This window comes from Macrobrachium rosenbergii, chromosome 11, assembly GCF_040412425.1.
Source record: "Macrobrachium rosenbergii isolate ZJJX-2024 chromosome 11, ASM4041242v1, whole genome shotgun sequence".
Classification (NCBI taxonomy): domain Eukaryota; kingdom Metazoa; phylum Arthropoda; class Malacostraca; order Decapoda; family Palaemonidae; genus Macrobrachium; species Macrobrachium rosenbergii.
The window spans coordinates 52433117-52453116 of record NC_089751.1 but is presented as its reverse complement, the minus strand read 5'-3'; the positions used below and the strand labels follow the sequence as shown (position 1 = coordinate 52453116).

General features: G+C 34.3%; 1 protein-coding gene across 1 annotated transcript in view; it reads right to left on the bottom strand.

Annotated features, from left to right (window-relative positions):
- LOC136843456 (putative neural-cadherin 2) overlaps window positions 1-20000 on the bottom strand; it is an 84876-nt gene that overhangs the window by 55873 nt on the left and 9003 nt on the right. The window contains exons 3-4 of the mRNA XM_067111993.1: window positions 3585-3713; window positions 2431-2546 (exon numbers count right to left, since the gene is read on the bottom strand). Coding sequence (XP_066968094.1) covers window positions 2431-2546; window positions 3585-3713 — 245 coding nt within the window. The remainder of the gene's footprint in view (window positions 1-2430; window positions 2547-3584; window positions 3714-20000) is intronic.

Sequence of the window (20000 nt, the reverse complement as noted above, 5' to 3'; positions counted from 1 at the left end):
CATTTTTTTGGTAAATACGGAATAAGGAAAATGGGGAAAGTATATAAAAGATGAAACATTCTACGGTACACGTTGAATAAAATGTAGATGTATAGTCAATATAAAAGATATATAGAAGATAAAACATAAATAATTAGAGCAAAATCAAACATGTATTCTTGCGTACACACCGGATATATTAAAACTCAATGCACTAAGAAAACAGTACTCTTTATACTGTTCTTTATACTGTACTCCCCTTCACCGTCTGTTACTTCCGTCATTCTAATGAACACCATATTCTTTTGGAAGCTTGAATTTCTAGTCAATGGCCCCTGTTGGCTTGTTCCATATGAATAGGGTTCATCTTTTGAATAATAATAATAATAATAATAATAATAATAATAATAATAATAATAATAATAATAATAATAATAAACAAGTTCACAACTATGTATGGGTGCAAATTTATTTAAAAATAAATCTATGCAGAGAGCTTTCGGGAATCTCAATATTTTCAGTTATGTACCTACCCATACATAGCTGTGGCTTTGTTACTCCAGTTCAAGGCTCATACTACTGTGAATATTTTCTAATAATAATAATAATAATAATAATAATAATAATAATAATAATAATAATAATAATAATAATGCCTCGAAAAAGCAACGAATCAAAGCAAAGTCAAGCGAGTATTGAAGGCGCGTCTATTGAAACGCACCAAGCGCCGAAGAAGTCATTTGCAGGCGGATTTTCTCCACTTCTCTTTCCCTCACCCACACTTTTACCGGATGGGTTTAATGGGAAGGCACGTGGGCTCATAAACGAGCTTTTACGCTAATGAGTAAAAGAAATAAATAGGGGATTTTTCCCTTTGCCTTCTCGTACGAGCTACCCATTACCAATGGAATGGAAAAGCCGTGGAAATCATTACCGAGCAGCCATTGAAGAAATAGTATGTATTCCAAAAGTTACAAAATACTTTCTTTCATTTGAAATACAATTGTGTATCTATTTCGCATGACTTTCCTGTTCGCCTGCATCGCCATGTAATGTTCTCCTGTTGCTTATAATATGCAAGATGTAGTGGACGAAATAAGTAAGAATATTAAAAATTGAGATGGTTTGGACATGTGGGCAGAACTGGTGAGGAGGAAGGGGTGAATAAGGCTTAGGGAGAACCGGTTGGGGGTACAGGGTCGAGAGGGAGGGAAAAGGATTAGAGCAATGGTTCCCAACCTTTTATTTGGCCATGCCCACCTAATCACCTCTAAAATTCTGATGTCCCCTGTGGCCATTAACTTGTTTTAAACATTCTCGAATTGCTCCCACCCTTAAAAATCAAATTGCCCCCTGTGGGGCGTGCACCCCATGGGAACCACTGGATTAGAGGGAGTATTAAAGTAAGGGAGGATCTGGAGAAGAAGGGTTTAGCTGATGAAGATGCTGTTGACTGATTAGTTGAAGACACATCAAGGCAACCAACCCCCTTAGCTTAATCATTTCCCAGGATGAAAGGTAAACAAAAAAAAAAAAAAAAGATAAGAAATGATGTTTTGAGGTCAGGAAACATTTGTTTTTTCTGCATTAATCATGCATTTTAGTGCAGTATATACCTCTACTCCTGATGTCAAACAGAACCACACTTTCGTTTTTTTTCAGTGTCGGGAAATGATATAATATTATTTTCGCTACAAAGAGTTGTTTCAAAATGACGAAACTGTAATTCACTTAATGCATATTAAAAATATACTAAATAATAGTTGTTATTTCTTCTCAGGATGTAACTATCTAAATACTCCGACTATCAATTGGGACATAAAATTATAATTCACCTATTTCATATTTAAAATACATTACATAATATTGCTATTACATCTCAGAATATAGCTTTCTTTTTGATGAAATTATCAACTGAGGCATAAAATTACAATTCACTTGTTTCGTATTGAAAATGCACAACACAATATTGTTATTCCTTTCAGGATATAGCTATCGAAATGCTTGAATGATCTACCGAGACATTTCAGAAATGGGGAAGACGAGTTAGGAAACGTAAAATAGAGTTAGAACATCAACCATGGTTTTTGAAGGATGAGAAAAAAAAATTGAACCTCAAAAAACTAATGAGAGATACAGTGCGAAATTAACTTATCGACAGGAACTAATTTTGATATGAAAACAGAATTTTTGAAACCATTTCCTTTGAGATTCTCCGATGCATTACCTTGAACGAAAATTAAAATGAAAGATACAGTGAGCAATTATCTTATACAAAGGAGCGAATTACCATATTAAACACTGAATTTTCCAAAGCATTCTCTTTGAGATTCACTAAAAGAAAAGAGAAGCGAAATTGCAGTACGTAATTAACTTATCGAAAAGAACGCATCGTGGCATTGAAAGCGGAATTTTCGAAAACATTCCCTTTCAGGTTCGCTGAATTATTACCTTGTCATAGACTTCGTAGTCCAGAGTGGCAGCCAGCGTGATGAGTCCTGTGCTTTGGTCAATGGTAAACAAACCGTCCCTGTTCCCTCCCGTGATGCTGTATCGAACGGCCGCTCCTGGGAAAGAAAAATTACGATGCAAATTTGGATGCAAATTTACGATAAATAGGTTCAGAACAGGCAAATATCGCCGGGTGAGTCATTTTATTGGAAATCTATACACGCAATGGCGTGCCTCGATGCTGAGGGAACTTTTGGGTTGTAAGCTGGGAGTAGGTATCTTCGGCAGTGTTTGCAAAATGCAGGAATGCATATTCGTATGTAAATGAAGTTGTGACTGATAAGGTGAACAAACAGGCACACGCCCACACACACACACAGACGCACACATATATATATATACAGTATATATGTATATATATATATATATATGTATATATGTATGTATGTATCTATGTATGTATATATATATATATATATATATATATATATATATATATATATATATATATATATATATATATATATATATATATGTGTGTGTGTGTGTGTGTGTGTGTGTGTGTGTGCGCGCACGCGCGTTTGCTTGCGGGTATAACTCTGTGGTGAGGGGCAAAATAAAACAAAATTATTCTTGTAAAACAATACCTAGTTAATGCACAATATCTAATGAAGTCTGCATAAAATGGTAATGGGCAGCCATAATTTCAACTGCATTTGCGTTATGCATTTGCATTATGTGGAAATTGCTTTAGTTTTTGTACTGTCGTGGTAAGAACGGAGTATATTGAAATATCTGAATAATCTATAATGATAAAAATTTCGTTCAATAAAGAAAATATCAAATGACTGTCGAGAACAACTTGTCCTGAAAGGATAAAAATCATTTTGGCTCCTGGAGTACGAAAATTATGATTTTGTCTATATGGAGAAGTGGTATAATATTCTTGTTTATATACACACACACACACATATATATATATATACGCAATGTATACATATGAATATATATATATATATTATATATATATATATATATATATATATATATATATATATATATATATATATATATATATATATATATATATATATATATATATATATATATATATATATATATATATATATATATATATATATTCTACGTCTAACCTTCTTTATGAATGGCCGTGACATTGAGCACAGCAGCAGCCAACTGGGCATCTTCTCTCAGGACGGCGCAGTAGTGAGGCTGAGTGAACTCCAATGGAACAGACCCTGAACCGGAGAGTAGGCGAGTAGCTGTAAATAATAAAAAGAGACAGATGATTACTGAATATATGGAATGGATGATGGTAAATAAAGTTTAGGGCTAAGGCCAAGAACTGGGACACATGAGGTCATTCAGCTCTGTGAATATATGTCGCTTGAGTTTGTGATGAAATTTTTCCTCTTCGTTTGGTATGTAGCATTCGTATAATTTTCCATACAATGAACGAAATTTTAGAGGAGAATGAACAATTTCCTTCAGAGACAATTCTAAACTTTTTTTTATAACGCCGCGGCCTCTTAAATAAAATCCTGATTCACTCAAAATAAATCGCACTCAAAGATTACTAACTAATCCTTTTTGCCAGCCAAAGAATTCTTTCAACTCAGAGGCCTGATAAAAAAAAAAAGATAGTCAATATTCAATCATTTTTAATTCAGGGTTTTGTTCATTACTGCTACTTGATATGTGGTTTTCTTTGCTCCTTTGTTTGCCAAGGTAACCATGTTACTACCTAATTGATTGCTCCAAGGGCAACTAAGGGGTAACTGTACCTAAAATTCTGGACTTTTGCTACGTAATTGCACACGTCAAATCATTTTGAATCAATAAATATGGCATACGTCCTTTTGGAACCTGGGTTCTGGCTGCTTTGCAAATGAACTAATTGCTCTGCAAGAACACCTGTGCAGACAAAGTAAGTAATAAACTTTAAACAAGAATAAATCAGGCTGAGAACTGTTTATAAAGCTGTATTTTTGCCAGAAGAATTGCCAAGTGGTAATTTTAATCTAAAGATGATGAAATACCGTGTATTAAAATGATCAGTGCATAATTGCCAGTAGGATCTCTGCAATACAAAGGGTAATTTGAATCTAAAGATGATGAAGTATTAAACATGAAAATGATCAATGTCTTTCCATGAGGACGCCCCAGGTGGCTGAGGCATTCTTACATCGTTACGAAGCAGGTTACGTCACAGCTTTATTATTATTATTATTATTATTATTATTATTATTATTATTATTATTATTATTATTATTATTATTATTCATTTTTTAAAGGAAAACCGTACCACAAAAAAGTGATTCGTGTCATCAAAATAAAAACTACCCTAATGCATGCGTGATTTCAATTTTCAGAATGGTTTTCAACTTTTTTATATATATTTCCAGAATAAAAAAAAAAAAACCATTACTCTTTTATTTTGGTCATTAAGTTTCGCGCTCACAGTAATGAATCCTCTGAAATATCGGTATTTGTTTGGTATTAAAAAAAAATTAATATCGCCAAACTCGTCAATATTCCTGAACGAAGCTACAGAGAAATTCTCTCTCTCTCTCTCTCTCTCTCTCTCTCTCTCTCTCTCTCTCTCTCTCTCTCTCTCTCTCTCCCTAGCAATCATTTTCCACTTCCACTAGTACAGATTATTTCCCTCTTCTATGTACTCTCTCTCTCTCTCTCTCTCTCTCTCTCTCTCTCTCTCTCTCTCTCTCTCTCTCTCTCTCTCCCTAGCAACCATTTTCTACTTCCACTAATACAGATTATTTCCCTCTTCTACGTACTCTCTCTCTCTCTCTCTCTCTCTCTCTCTCTCTCTCTCTCTCTCTCTCTCTCTCTTTCTCTCTAACAATTATTTTCCATTTGCACTAATACAAGATATTTCCCTCTTGTACTTATTGCCTCTCTCTCTCTCTCTCTATTCATTTTACCGGTGTTCGTTAATTGCAACATTTTCTGCCGGATACATCAAATACCTGGTATATGACGTACTTGTGTCGGTCGCGAGAGAGGAAGACACAACACTAACTCCATTAGTTTGATTAACTTCCTTCATCCAATTCCCCCCAAAACATTTTATTTTGATTGCTTATTAGATGAACATGTCACAGTTAATTCTAATATATTTTATTACTATACATAGTGGTACAATTATGTACGAGACTCCTTCACACACACATATGAATCTATAGGTATGTTTTATATATATATATATATATATATATATATATATATATATATATATATATATATATATATATATATATATAATTTCATTTGCCTTTACTAGGACTTGAAGCTTAGCTTTAGGACAGGACCGTCCTACCCCATGCCCGTGGGCCAAAAGTGGCCCGCTAGAGAAAAATACGTAAAAGTATATTTATCTCTTTTATATCATAAAAATTAGACTTACCGCTTATCCTGAATAAAAGGAATATTCCTTGAAAAATTAGTAACTGCAAAGGAAGGTTTCATTGGCGTCTGTTTTGTGTTATCTCATATATATATATATATATATATATATATATATATATATATATATATATATATATATATATATATATATATATAAATTTCTGACTCACATCAGGATTGAACCCAGGTGTTTCAACTGAAAGGCAAGGGCGCATATAAGGCGCCCTTGCCTTTCAATTGAAATATCTGGGTTCGATCCTGATATGAGTCAGAAATTTATTTCTGCTCCACACGTGATTGTGTGTTGATAATTTCTATATATATATATATATACATATACATATATATATATATATATATATATATATATATATATATATATATATATATATATATATATATATATATATATATATATATATATATATATATATATATTATGATTTTCCCTGATTTTCTGGATTTGTAGAACACTTTAACAGGTCAGCAACAGTTAGGCTAAGGATGACTCAGTTTCTAATCATTTGAATAAATTATACAAATGCCTAATATCTAACCCAGGCTCACTGATGACAGTAAATGATACAATGCGATAAAAAAAAATACTGCTATTAGTCCATAAAGTTTTGGCAAGTTGTAAAGTAAGTCGGCCTTGTCCCGGATGCAAATTCCTGAGATGTATGCTAGTATTGCACCAGTCCTGGCTTTTTAGCCATGCCCCTAAGGTAAGGTTAGGTTGGGTTAACGGTTAGAAGATTAATAAAATGTAGCAATTTGGGTGTGGGAAACTTTCAAGAAAATTCTATGGTTAGCTTTTAAGATATGGCGTCCCGATTTTTTTTTTTTTTTCAGGGAAAGGTCTCGGTACTCGGTTACATCTCGGGAAAATGCGCCCCGGAATTATCTCTTTCAATGCCTCTTTCTTTTGGGCAGCCCGTTGGAGAGATAAGTTGGATTTTAGACAGGATTAAAATGCCCCGAATTCAGGGATGCAGATTAACTGTGGTCGGATTCTTATTCAGGAAGAAGTTTGGCAACGTAGCTAATGGCAGCCTTGTTCATAGTCATTTTGGTTTGAACTATTATAGCTGTCATCGTGGAGGTGGTTAATTTGGATTCAGAGTACTGAACCTAGATTCGACGGGAATATTTACATAAAGGTCAAAATCTCGATAGGAGTATTTACACAAAGGTCAAAATCTCGACAGGAATATTTACATAAAGGTCAAAATCTCGACAGGAATATTTACATAAAGGTCAAAGTCTCGACAGGAATATTTACACAAAGGTCAAAATCTCGACAGGAGTATTTACACAAAGGTCAAAATCTCGACAGGAGTATTTACACAAAGGTCAAAATCTCGACAGGAATATTTACATAAAGGTCAAAATCTCGACAGGAATATTTACACAAAGGTCAAAATCTCGACAGGAATATTTACATAAAGGTCAAAATCAATTTAAATCTCCCCTGGAAAAAGAATAAAAAGGTTGTAAACAAATTTCCAGTAGAATTAGAAATAAGTTGGTGGATACGTTAGGCTGGATGAAAATTCATGAAAAAAGTTATATTTATCAGGAAGTGTTCATAATGTTACTATAAATGTCAATGGTTTAGGTGCCAGAAACAACTGATTTTTTAAAAATAACAGAATCATGTATGTGCATCAGCATTTAATATATAATGTATGTATGTATGTATGTATGTATGTATGTATGTATGTATGTATGTATGTATGTATGTATGTATGTATGTGTATATAATACGTATGTGTATATAATACAGAAACCATGTATGCATGTATATAATACAGAAACCATGTATGCATGTATGTGTATATAAATACAGAAACAATAACGAAAACTGAATAAAAATTGAGATACAGTTAAATGTGTACCAAAAGTGTTCACTGAGATGGTTTCATTGAAGTGCGGGATGAATTGAATGAATGTTTGGATAATAAAATAAAATTTAGTAGAAGAAAAGATACTGAATTCTATGAGCCCACTTCCAGGAGAATAGAAAATACTGTAATACCATTCAAGTAGAACAATAACACTGGAGAGAAATCGAGAGAGATAGAAATGAGATCTGACAAAACGTACTAAAAAAAAAAAATCAGGGTAAAAGGTTAATGGTTAAATGAACTCAGAGTAAATGGTGAAAACGAGAAATGATTTTGTAAAAGGAAGCAAAATTTACCGAACGTAATGAACATTTTTGGGCCAGTTGAAGGCGACGTCTGATTCATGCCAAATTAGAAGGGCCTGATTCATTGCTTTTGGAATTGACTGTTAATGAAAAGACAATAAATAATCTAGAGTGTAGAGTTAATAATGAAAAGAAGAGATGGCTTCCGAACAGGAAGTGAGATTTTACGAATCCAATGAATGTTATTGGGTCAGTTGAAGGCAACATCTGATTCATGACAAAGTGTGATGAAGTAGCTGAAATAGACCTGAAGGATAAATGGAATGAATAATTGTACCTCTATATATGAGTGATGATAGCATTGAGGACAATAGTTATATAGGCAAATCTTTTCTAAATTATACATGAGAAGTGTAGAATGGTTTTAATCCCGTGGTTCTCAACTGGTTGTCCATGGACCGTTAGTGGTTCTTGGTGACTTTTTAATAATAAGCTGGAGATTGATACATGTGTTTTTAAATTTACTGCAATTGCAGAACGAAAATCTTATCCGCAGAGATAACTGATCATACATTGTATTGTATTTTTCCTTTTTTAATAAATGTTATGACGATCATCAGCTTGTAAAACCAGGTTGTACACTCGTGATCCAAAACTTATATCCAGACCTTGATAAATGTTTTAAACGCTTGACATCTCACTGAAACACTCCTTTAATTATTAGTCTTCCCTCATGCAGAAATACATTGCTACTGTGTTTGAAGCGATTTGGAGCAAGCCTGGATATGCATGATGGATTTCGAGTATACATATTTTATAAATCGAGATGACAGGCCATCGTGTTCAATTCCTGTTCACTGTCGCGTGGACAAACGTGGATAGTGTTAATTGTTATGAATATCAAGTAACACAACTAACATTGGAAAGTTTAAAAAATACTCACAGTAGCATGAGTCTTGAACTGGAGAAACAAATCCACAGTTGTGTATGGGTGCATATATTTAAAAATAAATCTCTACAGAAAGCTAAGGGGAATCGAACGGATTCCCGAAAGCTATATATAGGGATTTATTTTTTAAATATCTGTATCCATACACAAGTGTGGATTTGTTTCGCCATAGAAAAGTTTGTCAGCGAAAAGAGAGTCCAAAAGTCTGGTTGCATTTAAAAAATGAGACTAAAACGGAAGCTGTCTGCTTAACTCAAAATTCAGTTTGTAATTCTTGTGCAAAAAGTGTATATCAAACCTAAATGTTTGTTGTCTATGCTTTATTCAATCATTACTCAAAACTGAAATTGCCCACAATTATTTATTATTGGGCTGGTGACCTAAAACGACTTGAGAACCATTGTTCTAATCGTAGAGTAACCAAGGATGACTGTCAGGATTGAGACAATAAATAGGTTGCAGATTGTGTACATGATAAATACAATTGAATGACAAGTTTCTGAGCAACAGAAACCACTGTGTGTGGCTTATGTCAAAGAAACTTAGGACAAGCAGTTAATTGCAATGAAATATCTGAAGATTTGAGTAGTAATAGTGTTGACTGTGATTTGGTGAGACTATATAGCAGTTTCCACTGAGGAATCAATGGATGCGGTGCAATTTGTAGACAGCAGAGTCAAAGTTAGGTGTTAAATTGGCATCAGGTAACATCCTGATTTTCCATGACAGTATTATCTTTGTGTGAATGGACTGACACTTATATCTATAGAAGGACAACATGACAACACTGCTTGTTAAACCTAGTTTTCTCTAAAAAAAAAAAAAAAAAAAAAAAAAAAAAAAAAAAATATATATATATATATATATATATATATATATATATATATATATATATATATATATATATATATATATATATATATATATGTATAGTTTTCGACTTTAACGATGTCTCAAGTCAGGGAGAGGAGGTGAGCAGTTATTGGCGGTTCAATTTGACAAACAGACAAATAGATGACATGAATTTAAGTGGTGTATGTATAGTGACTCCTCATGAATGACCAGTAATCAATAACAGAATGAAGAGTGGTTTGACTTTTGGAGCTTAAATTTTCATTAAGTCCATCTATTTGGGACGTTTCATGAATGCAATAATCATGCTATCAAATTGTTAAATGCTTCTCATATATATATATATATATATATATATATATATATATATATATATATATATTATAAATATTGTGTATACAACTATACACCAACAGTAGCTAGCTCTAAAGAGACTTGGTGCTTGACAATCTTGTGGCCAGATGGCAGCACCTCCTACGGCTTCTCTCAGTATCTTTTCTCATTTACATTACTCCTTCAAATTTATGGGCACAAGCTTCTCAGACACAGAATTGCGTAAATCATGCTAAAGATACTTCGCTTTTCTCAAAAATGCAGTTACGGAGAGGTGGTGGGTATCTGTTCAGTAACAAAAGTTGCGGACTCGAAGAAAATCCCGGATGACGATAATATCGTGAGAAACAGAGTTCACTAGAAGGTGCTGCCAACTAGCGACCAGCCCGGCAAGTTGCCAAGTTCATTTTGAATGTTTGGCATTGGTAATGGTCTTTTGATTATATCGGCAGCTTTGAGCTCCAGGGCTCAATATTAGTTAGCTCTTTGTTGAAGTATGAATTCATTAATAATTACGCATTTTATGCATTAGATTTGCTGTCATTTTCTTACAGATTTATAGCTTGATTTGATGTGTAACATTTGAAGTTAAGTTGATCTTTTAGATAGTTATTTTTTAGACTAAATTAGGCTAAAATGATATTTAAAAGTTTGTGTTTTATTATTATTATTATTATTATTATTATTATTATTATTATTATTATTATTATTATTATTATTATTATTATTATTCAGGAGATGAGCCCTATTCATATGGTACTAGCGCTAAGGGGGCCACTGAGTTGAAATTCAAGCTTCCAAAGAATATTATGGTGTCCATTCAGAATTGTTTGTTGAATATCATATATATAGCTACATATCAAGGGAACTAAGGGTCCCAGTAAATAGGTATAATCGAGGGGCTGTTTATTTCACATAAATATACAGCATGGAACCGTGTGTACGGAAATTATGCAATAATAACAAGCGAATAGTAAGTAACTATTTAGTCAGTAAACAGAACAACATTACCTGAAAGCATTTAACCAGGAGTGAGTAGTTCGCTTTAACCATTTTCTTTTTTGTTTTTATTTCGTTCCGAGATGAACAGATTCGGGAGACCAAACGGCTTTGGGTGTATTTGCATATATATTACTCATGAAAGCGCGAGGAGATTATTTTTGCTTTAATAAAACACAACCGCTGGGTAATACCGAAAGCGCTTCAGAATAAGTCAGAGTTTGATGGCATTTAGTGGGAATATATAACCGATGGACTCCCTCGGGAATTAGGGAGGAGCCAAAGGTTGATTTTCTTGACTTTTCCACCACCCTTTAAGAATGCGATGGATCCGTAAGTTCGGGCAATCTGGGTTTTAAAATCACGCCTGGTTTAGACCCGAGCCAGCACTTAAGGAGTCATTAGGGATTCTTGGCAATTTGGAATGGAATGGGATATCGAGTTTGGGCCAAAGGCCAAGCGCTGGGACCTGTGAGGTCATCCAGCGCTGGAAAGGAAATTGAGAGTAGGTAGGTTTGAAAGGTGTAACTGGGGGAAAACCTTGCAGTTACACTATGAAATAATTGTTAGGAGAGGGTGGATAGCAAGATGGAAGAAAGGTATGAATGGACCACAGTAAAAGGAACGGAAGGGATTGCAACTAGGGGCCGAAGGGAACGCTGCAAAGAACCTTTAGTAATGCCCACAGTGCACCCTGTGAAGTGCACTGACGGCACTAACTAACCCACTACGGGGTCTTGGCAATTTGGGGTATAATTTTAGGGTACGAATCTCAGAGGGTGCGGTGATCAAAAGATATTCGTATCGTTATAATAACATTTTAGAGGAATAACTATGGACTGAGAATTTCCCACTGATTTATGAGAATTATTGCAAAATGAGGGCTATTATTCCAACGCACGCCAAGAATATTAGTTTTTATATCTAGTCGAGAAAACCAATCTGAAGGAATCCCTAAAGACAGCCAAGCATCACTAATTGCAACAAGATAACGAGAACCTGTATAAATCATAGGTGCAAATTTAGCCATAACCTTCGTGATTCATTTAACAGATGAATTTTAATTGGCGAAAATTCTCGTGACTTTGTCTAAACTGAGAACACAGAACACCACCCATGGAAGCGAATGCCAAATTCTAATTGTCCCTCCCGGAACCAATAATATTTAGCCTGCCCTGTCTCAACCTCTAATCCCTCTCCCCTTCTTATCCTCCCAGGAACCGCCCCCACCCCCAGCTCCAACCAACGCGCGGCTAGTATATAAGTAGAAAAGTCAAGAAGGTGAAAACGAAGAGAAGTTATTGAAACTTTTAACAGCTTATGATTCTGGATGTTCAGAATATTCGGTTTTTAACAGAGAATAAATATCCATTTATGCAGTTTAGGATATATACCTCAGATTAATTCGGATCAATTAGACCAACGGTCCTTGACCTTGGGGGGCGTCAGCAATTTCCAAGGGGGGCGCGAGCCCTATGGAAAAATTAAAAATCCTCTAATTATATTCGTTATTCTCTTAACAAGGGTCGCTAAGAAGTAGAGTCAAGTACCTCACAAATTCATTCCCAAAAGAATAAAAACATCTCTTCTCTTTCCCTTTTTTTTTTTTTTTTTTTTAATTTTCCTTTAAATCTAGGAGGGAATTTTACTTATAGATGCAAGGGGAGGGGGTGTGTGTGGAGGGAAGGACCAACTCTTAGAGGGCGACGTGGTAATAAAAAGGTTAAGAACCACTGAATTAGACTAATAAATCAAGCATAATTACAGTAAGATGTTGCTTAGATAACATGCTGGGCTCTTCTGATCGAGTCCTAAACATGAAGACATTCTTTATCAACTCTTTAAAAGATAACTAAATTAAAAAAATTGGGGGGATGATGTTTACTCTCAATTTTTTTTTATATATAGTGATAAATTATTAGCTCAATTATGAAAAATGCTTGTCATACGCGCTTTAATTTTATTATATAAAATGGAAGTTGGAAAGCAAGCTAGGAATTTATCCTTTGACAGACCTTACTGAGTTGAGTGAGAGAGTGGAAAAAAAGTCCTAATTTGCATTCATGAATGATTATTTTATGAAAGGAGAAATTTTTGCAAATTTGAACTTTACCGGAACCGGAACACGGTGAATCGTGTTAATTTTGAACAAGAATTGTTTGACACTTTGTGAAGATATCCAGTTTTTAGTTTTCTGTAAAAGAAAACTATTTTGCCGACTTTGTCTGTCCGTCCTTACTTTATTCTGTCCGCACTTTTTCTGTCCGCCCTCAGATCTTAAAAACTACTGAGGCTTGAGGGCTGCAAATTGGTATGTTGATCATCCACCCTCAAATCACCAAACATACCAAATTGCAGCCCTCTAGCCTCAGTGGTTTTTAAAATTTTATTTAAGGTTAAAGTTAGCCATAATCCTGCTTCTGGCAACGATAAAAGATAGGCTAATACCGGGCCGTGGGTTAAAGTTTCGTGGGCCGCGGTTCATACAACATTATACCGAGACCACCGAAAGATAGATCTATTTTCAGTGGTCTTGATCACACGCTGTAGTGACTGTACAGAAAACTCGATTGCGCCGAAGAAACTTCGGCGCATTTTTTACTTGGTTGCAAACTCTAACGAAGCCTCAGAAATAGGAAGCTGTTGTTGTTTGCAGGTAAAAGTTTACGACGGTTATTTTACTAAAACAATATTCTGTGAACTTCACCAAATATGTAAGAATAAATTTTATATTGACCGAATTAAGAAAGTTATTGCAAAGAAGGTTTGGTGGGATGGGTGTTTAGGTTTAGTTTTTTTATCATTTCGTGGTGAACAACTTTATATATATATATATGTATATATATATATATATATATATATATATATATATATATATATATATACATATATATATATATATATATATATATATATATATATATATATATATATATATATATATATATATATAGAGAGAGAGAGAAGTAATCGACACAACCACGTGTGAAACATAAATAAATTTCTATATATATATATAGAGGAGAGAGAACCCAGGTCTTTCAATGAGAAGGCAGAAATAAATTTCTAACAGCATAGATAATTTATATACATCTTTTCAATGAGAAGGCATATATATATGTACTGAACATATAGATAATTTATATATATATATATATATATATATATATATATATATATATATATATATATATATATATATATATATATTGTGTGTGTGTGTAAACACACGAAGATAAATAAAATTCATAAATACAAATAAATTGTGCAATACTGAAAAATTACAACAATATTTCTTTCGACATTACATATCTCCTTTTATTCTAGGTAAGCTACTTACAATGTATTTTACAGATCGTTTTGAATTTTAAAACCCTCAAACATAAAAATCCTTGTGACTGAGACGCCAAAGACACAATAAACATCAGTCGATCCTCTTCCTGCACTTATCGAACATCTGGCAAAGTAGATTTCGGCGTTAGGATCGTTTTGAATAAAATAACTTAATACCTTCTGAATAAAAAGGTAATATTATTATAAAAAATATTTCATTTCTCTCTAATGTTTATGTATATATATATTTTTTTTTTTGGGGGAGCATTCTTCGTTTTCAGAGATTTTTTCTCAACGACCGCAGAATTATTATTTTTTTTTATTCATTAAAAGGGTTCCATATACAGATTAAAAGTTTGTGTTGTTCCCGTTCTTTTGTACGAACACAAAAACCCCATTTGAGCTACAGATTACAACTGTGTGATCTCGGGGAGAGCGAAAAAGGGATTTATGTGGACGCCACTCGTTTTAAATGCAAAGATTTCCACATTAAATGTTTCTAACTGAACGGAATGGTATCCCTGAAAATAATAATACAAAGTTTTATGGTCAAGAAATCCACAATGGTGTAATTATTATTATTATTATTATTATTATTATTATTATTATTATTATTATTATTATTATTATTATTACATTACGAAGGGAGAAGACCCTCTTTGAGGTAAATTTTGTTGAACTCGGTATAAAATCAATTCGCAAAATGCAGCCATTTTATTATTATTATTATTATTATTATTATTATTATTATTATTATTATTATTATTATTATTATTATTATTATTATTATTATTATTATTATTCAGAAGATGAACCCTATTCATGTGGAACTTATTATTATTATTATTATTATTATTATTATTATTATTATTATTATTATTATTATTATTATTATTATTCAGAAGATGGACCCTATTCACGTGGAACAAGCCCACCAAGGGAGCCATTGACCTGAAACTCAAGCTTCCAAATAACACGGTATTCATTTGAAAGAAGTAAGGGAAGGTAATATGAAACACTGAAAGAAGAGATCACTTATTGAAAAAAAATATATATACATATATGAATTAACAAATAAATGAATAAATATTGCAACGTCTAGCAGCTGATCTGTGAGAGAACTAGCTGCATTTTGGCAACAGTATGGAAGCTGTAATGAAAAAAGGCCATATATAAAGTACCAGTCATAGCACCGCTGCAAAAAGTCCATTTGCTTCGTAGAATCGTAATTCTATGACTGTGCAGTGATTGAGGGTTTGTGGTCGTCCCGAAACTAGTAAGCTAAAAACATCCCTTTTTATTTGCTTTTATTTTGACCAAATCGTCCGTGGAATCTTCTTCTGATTGTAAGCTTTCTTTTTCATGACTTTGTAGTTATGTGTTTATTAGATAATTGAAATGTGGAAAATATATATGTATATATATATATATATATATATATATATATATATATATATATATATATATGAATATATATTCAGTATATATATATATATATGTGTGTGTGTGTATGTGTACCCAATCTCCTTATGACTACGATTATACTTACGCCGAACTAACACAGAGCAACATAACACATAGCACCATGATACAATTCGATTATCGAAAATATAATAAGTGAACTATGCTCCAGTCTGCCTTGCTTTCACATGCACAGACGTCTCACATCGTCTCACTATGTGCCAAAAGTATCTAGTTTTTTTTTTTATATTCTCTTTTTCAAGCAACAACAAAAAAATTGAAACAGGACACTAACGTATTGAAAAAAAAATCCTTAATGATCATACTGAGACGCGCAACTCCTTTCTCGAGAATCATATCTTTCTCTTTAATATTACGACATCGGTAGGAATCGCTCCCCAGCAGTGGAAACGGCTATATGCAGGAGGAGGAGGAGGAGGAGGAGGAGGAGGAGGAGGAGGAGGAGGAGGAGGAGGAGGAGGAGGAGGAGGAGGAGGAGGAGGAGGAGGGAATCTTGCGATCGGAAATGCAACGGGGGAGATTGCATCTGCTAATAGTATTTCTGGCTGTTGTATGTCCTTATGGGTTACGGGAACTCCGGCCAAATGCCGTTATTATCTCCTTTTCGTGCTTATTCTCAAGGTGAGATGCGCATTGGCCAAGGATTTCGTATCGACAGTTTCCAGACCGATTCCTTCGTATGCCGAGTCGGTCTTTTTATAGGAGGCGTGTTCTCTCTCTCTCTCTCTCTCTCTTTCTTTCTTTCTGTCTTCTCCCTCCCTCCCTTCCTCTCTCTCTCTCTCTCTCTCTCTGTCTTTGTCTCTGTGTCTCTCTCTCCCTCTTTCTTTCTATCCTCTCTCTCTCTCTCTCTCTCTTTTTCTTTCGTTCTCCCTCTCTCTCTCTCTCCCCTATTTTTCTATTTTTTCTAATTTTCTCTCTCTCTCTCTCTCTCTCTCTCTCTCTCTCTCTCTCTCTCTCTCTCTCTCTCAGTTGCTTTCTCTCTCTCTCTCTCTCTCTCTCTCTCTCTCTCTCTCTCTCTCTGAAAAAAAACTGAACTGAATTCAGTTCCGTAAAAGTCTGATTTTATACACCCATAATGCGCCTGTTCTGGATATAGATAGCAGGCATGAAAACGACATCAAGGGTACTTAACTGTTTGCCATGCTAATTTGGGCGATCAGAAGGCAAAGGTTCCATTTCTTCCTTGAAATGTCTACTTTCCTGCAACCACAGAAAGCTCCGCAGGGAAATGTGGATTTTACTGTTATTATTGCAGACGGCCCATTAACAAGCCTTCGGCACCGGGACTGTATTGCAAAAGGGTCTTATCTGCAATATTGCTTTTTTTTTTGTAGAGAATGGAGACGGGAATTACCATTGATAAATAAAGACGAAAATTCAATGATAAAGAACTTTTTATATCATTATCTATTAAGGGAAGGATTGTGTATATGATAGATTCGTGAATGGGGGATTTCACCTCGTTACATAACAAATAGAACTGTTTTTTTAATTGCAGGGGTGCTGTCAAAATAAGCTACATTAACAAACAAATAAAGATATTTGTATTTTTTCTGACTCATGCTGGGAGCCAACCTCGATCACCCCGAGTGACAGGACAAGGTTCGTTCACGGTGTGAGTCGGAAACTTATTTCTGTGAAACACGTGCGGTAATTATGTGTTCATTATTTTCATTATTTATATATATATATATATATATATATATATATATATATATATATATATATATATATATATATATATATATATATATATACTGTATGTGTGTGTAAATAAATATATATATATATATATATATATATATATATATATATATATATATATATATATATATATACATATACACACATACATACACACACATATATATATCTGTGTGTGTGTGTGTGTACTTTTAAATGTTATGCAACAATTAGCCTCCAGTAACAAAATCACTTTACCCTGGGTAAAACCTACATCTGAAATAAACTGTGGGAAAGTACATATACCCAGTCATGTATCCGAACTTGTGCCCTTCGGATTTGTTAACTGGGCAATTCAGCCATCAAGAGAACGAGCCAAATAACAGCCAGGAATAATACTGCAAGCTTTAAACTTGCGAGAGGAGACGTCTATATTATTTGCATTTTTTATGACCGCCGAGCACAACAGCAAGACAGCCGTGCAATCTGACAGAATGTTTTTAATCACGATTGAAAACTGATTCTGTTTCCCGCTTTCGCCTTCTGGGATGGAATGGAGCATAAAACCTAGGCCAAAGGCCAGGCGCTGGGACCAGTGAGGTCATTCAGCGCTGAAAGGGAAACTAAGAGTAAAAGAGGTCTGAAAGGTGTAAAAGGAGGGAAACCTCAAAGCAGCTGCACTGTGAAACAATTGTTAGGAGAGGGTGGAAAGTGAGCAGGAAGGAAGATGATATGAATGGAGGTACAGCAAAGGGATTGAAAGGGGTTGTAGCTAGGGGCCAAAGGGACGCTGAAGAAATCGTTAATTAATGCATACAGTGCATCGCGTGAGGTGCACTGGCGGCACTATCCCCCCCCTACTAAGGGAATCTTTTACCAACTGAATTCAGGTGTATCGATTTTAATTGTTATTCTTTATTTTTTTATTCCTTCATATTAATTTATTAATCATCTTCTCCTGTAACTTCTCTCTCTCTCTCTCTCTCTCTCTCTCTCTCTCTCTCTCTCTCTCTCTCTCTCTCTCTCTCTCTCTCTGCAGGTTGATTTCCCTTTAGAGCCTCTTGGGTTCATACTCTATTGACTCTGTCCATAAGACTTTTCAGCTGAAGTCTTCAAGAAAGAAGGAAAGAAAGAAAGAACAAGGAAAGCCTTCAAATGTTGAATCAATTACCACACCACAGAATTTACAAGACCTCACTGAACCTAGTCTAATAGGCAAGGAAAAAAAGGCTGTCACCAGTGCAGTCTTGTAATTAGAGTGGTATGATGGTTGATGATACATTTGAAGGCTGGTATTGGTCTTTCTAGTGTTTTAGTCATCTCTAAAAGAGAACTATTGTCTGTCCGTCCTCACTTTTTCTGCCCGCACCTTTTCTGCTCGCCCTCAGATCTTCAAAACTACTGAGACAAGAGGGTTCTAAATTGGCATGTTAATCATCCACCCTCCAACCATACCAAATTGTAGCCCTCTACCCTCAGTAGTTTTGATTTTATTTAAGGTTAAAGCTAGCCATAATCGTGCTTCTGGCAATGATATACGATAGGCCACCGCGGGCCGTGGTTAAAGTTTCATGGGCCGCGGTTTTATGCAAGATTATACCCAGACCAGCAAACGATAGATCTATTTTCTGTGTCCTTGATTATAAGCTGTAGCGGCTGTACAGAAAACTCGATTGCGCAGAAGAAACTTCGGCGCAATTTTTACTTGTTTTAAATCTTCAGCTGAAAACTTTTATGGGCACCCAACAGGCTATAAACCCAAAGAGGACTCCAAAGGAAAATCAGCCTGTCGAGGGAGACAAGTTATAGGAGAAGGCGATTCAATAAAGTAATATGAGTGAATAAAAAAGAATAAGAAAATAAAAGAATAAAATCGATCCACCTGAATTCACAAGGCGGAAGAGGGTGACAATACTTATGAGTTTTTTCAGAACAACATTTAGTTTGAAAGATATTATTCATGATACATTTGAATCACAAAAAATAACATCAGATCATTTTTCACTTATCGAATTTTTTTTTCTAAGCTAAAAAACAAATTACATTCCAGGTTTGGGATCATAAAATAAATTGTAGTTACTAATTGGCCTGTAATTACCAAAGTTGAATAGAATTTTATATTATACAAAAACAAACCGTACTGCAATTATCCTAATTATAATAGATTCCATTTTAACAGAAAATAATATGTATATTTCTTCAAGGCCATTTCTCCTAATTATGAAAAACGCATTTTGATTTTGGTCTGACTCTGTTTGTGTAAACATGAAATGCCTGTCGCTTTGATGCACAAATGTTATGAGTGGACACTTGCTCTGACAGTTAAAAATAAATAATAGA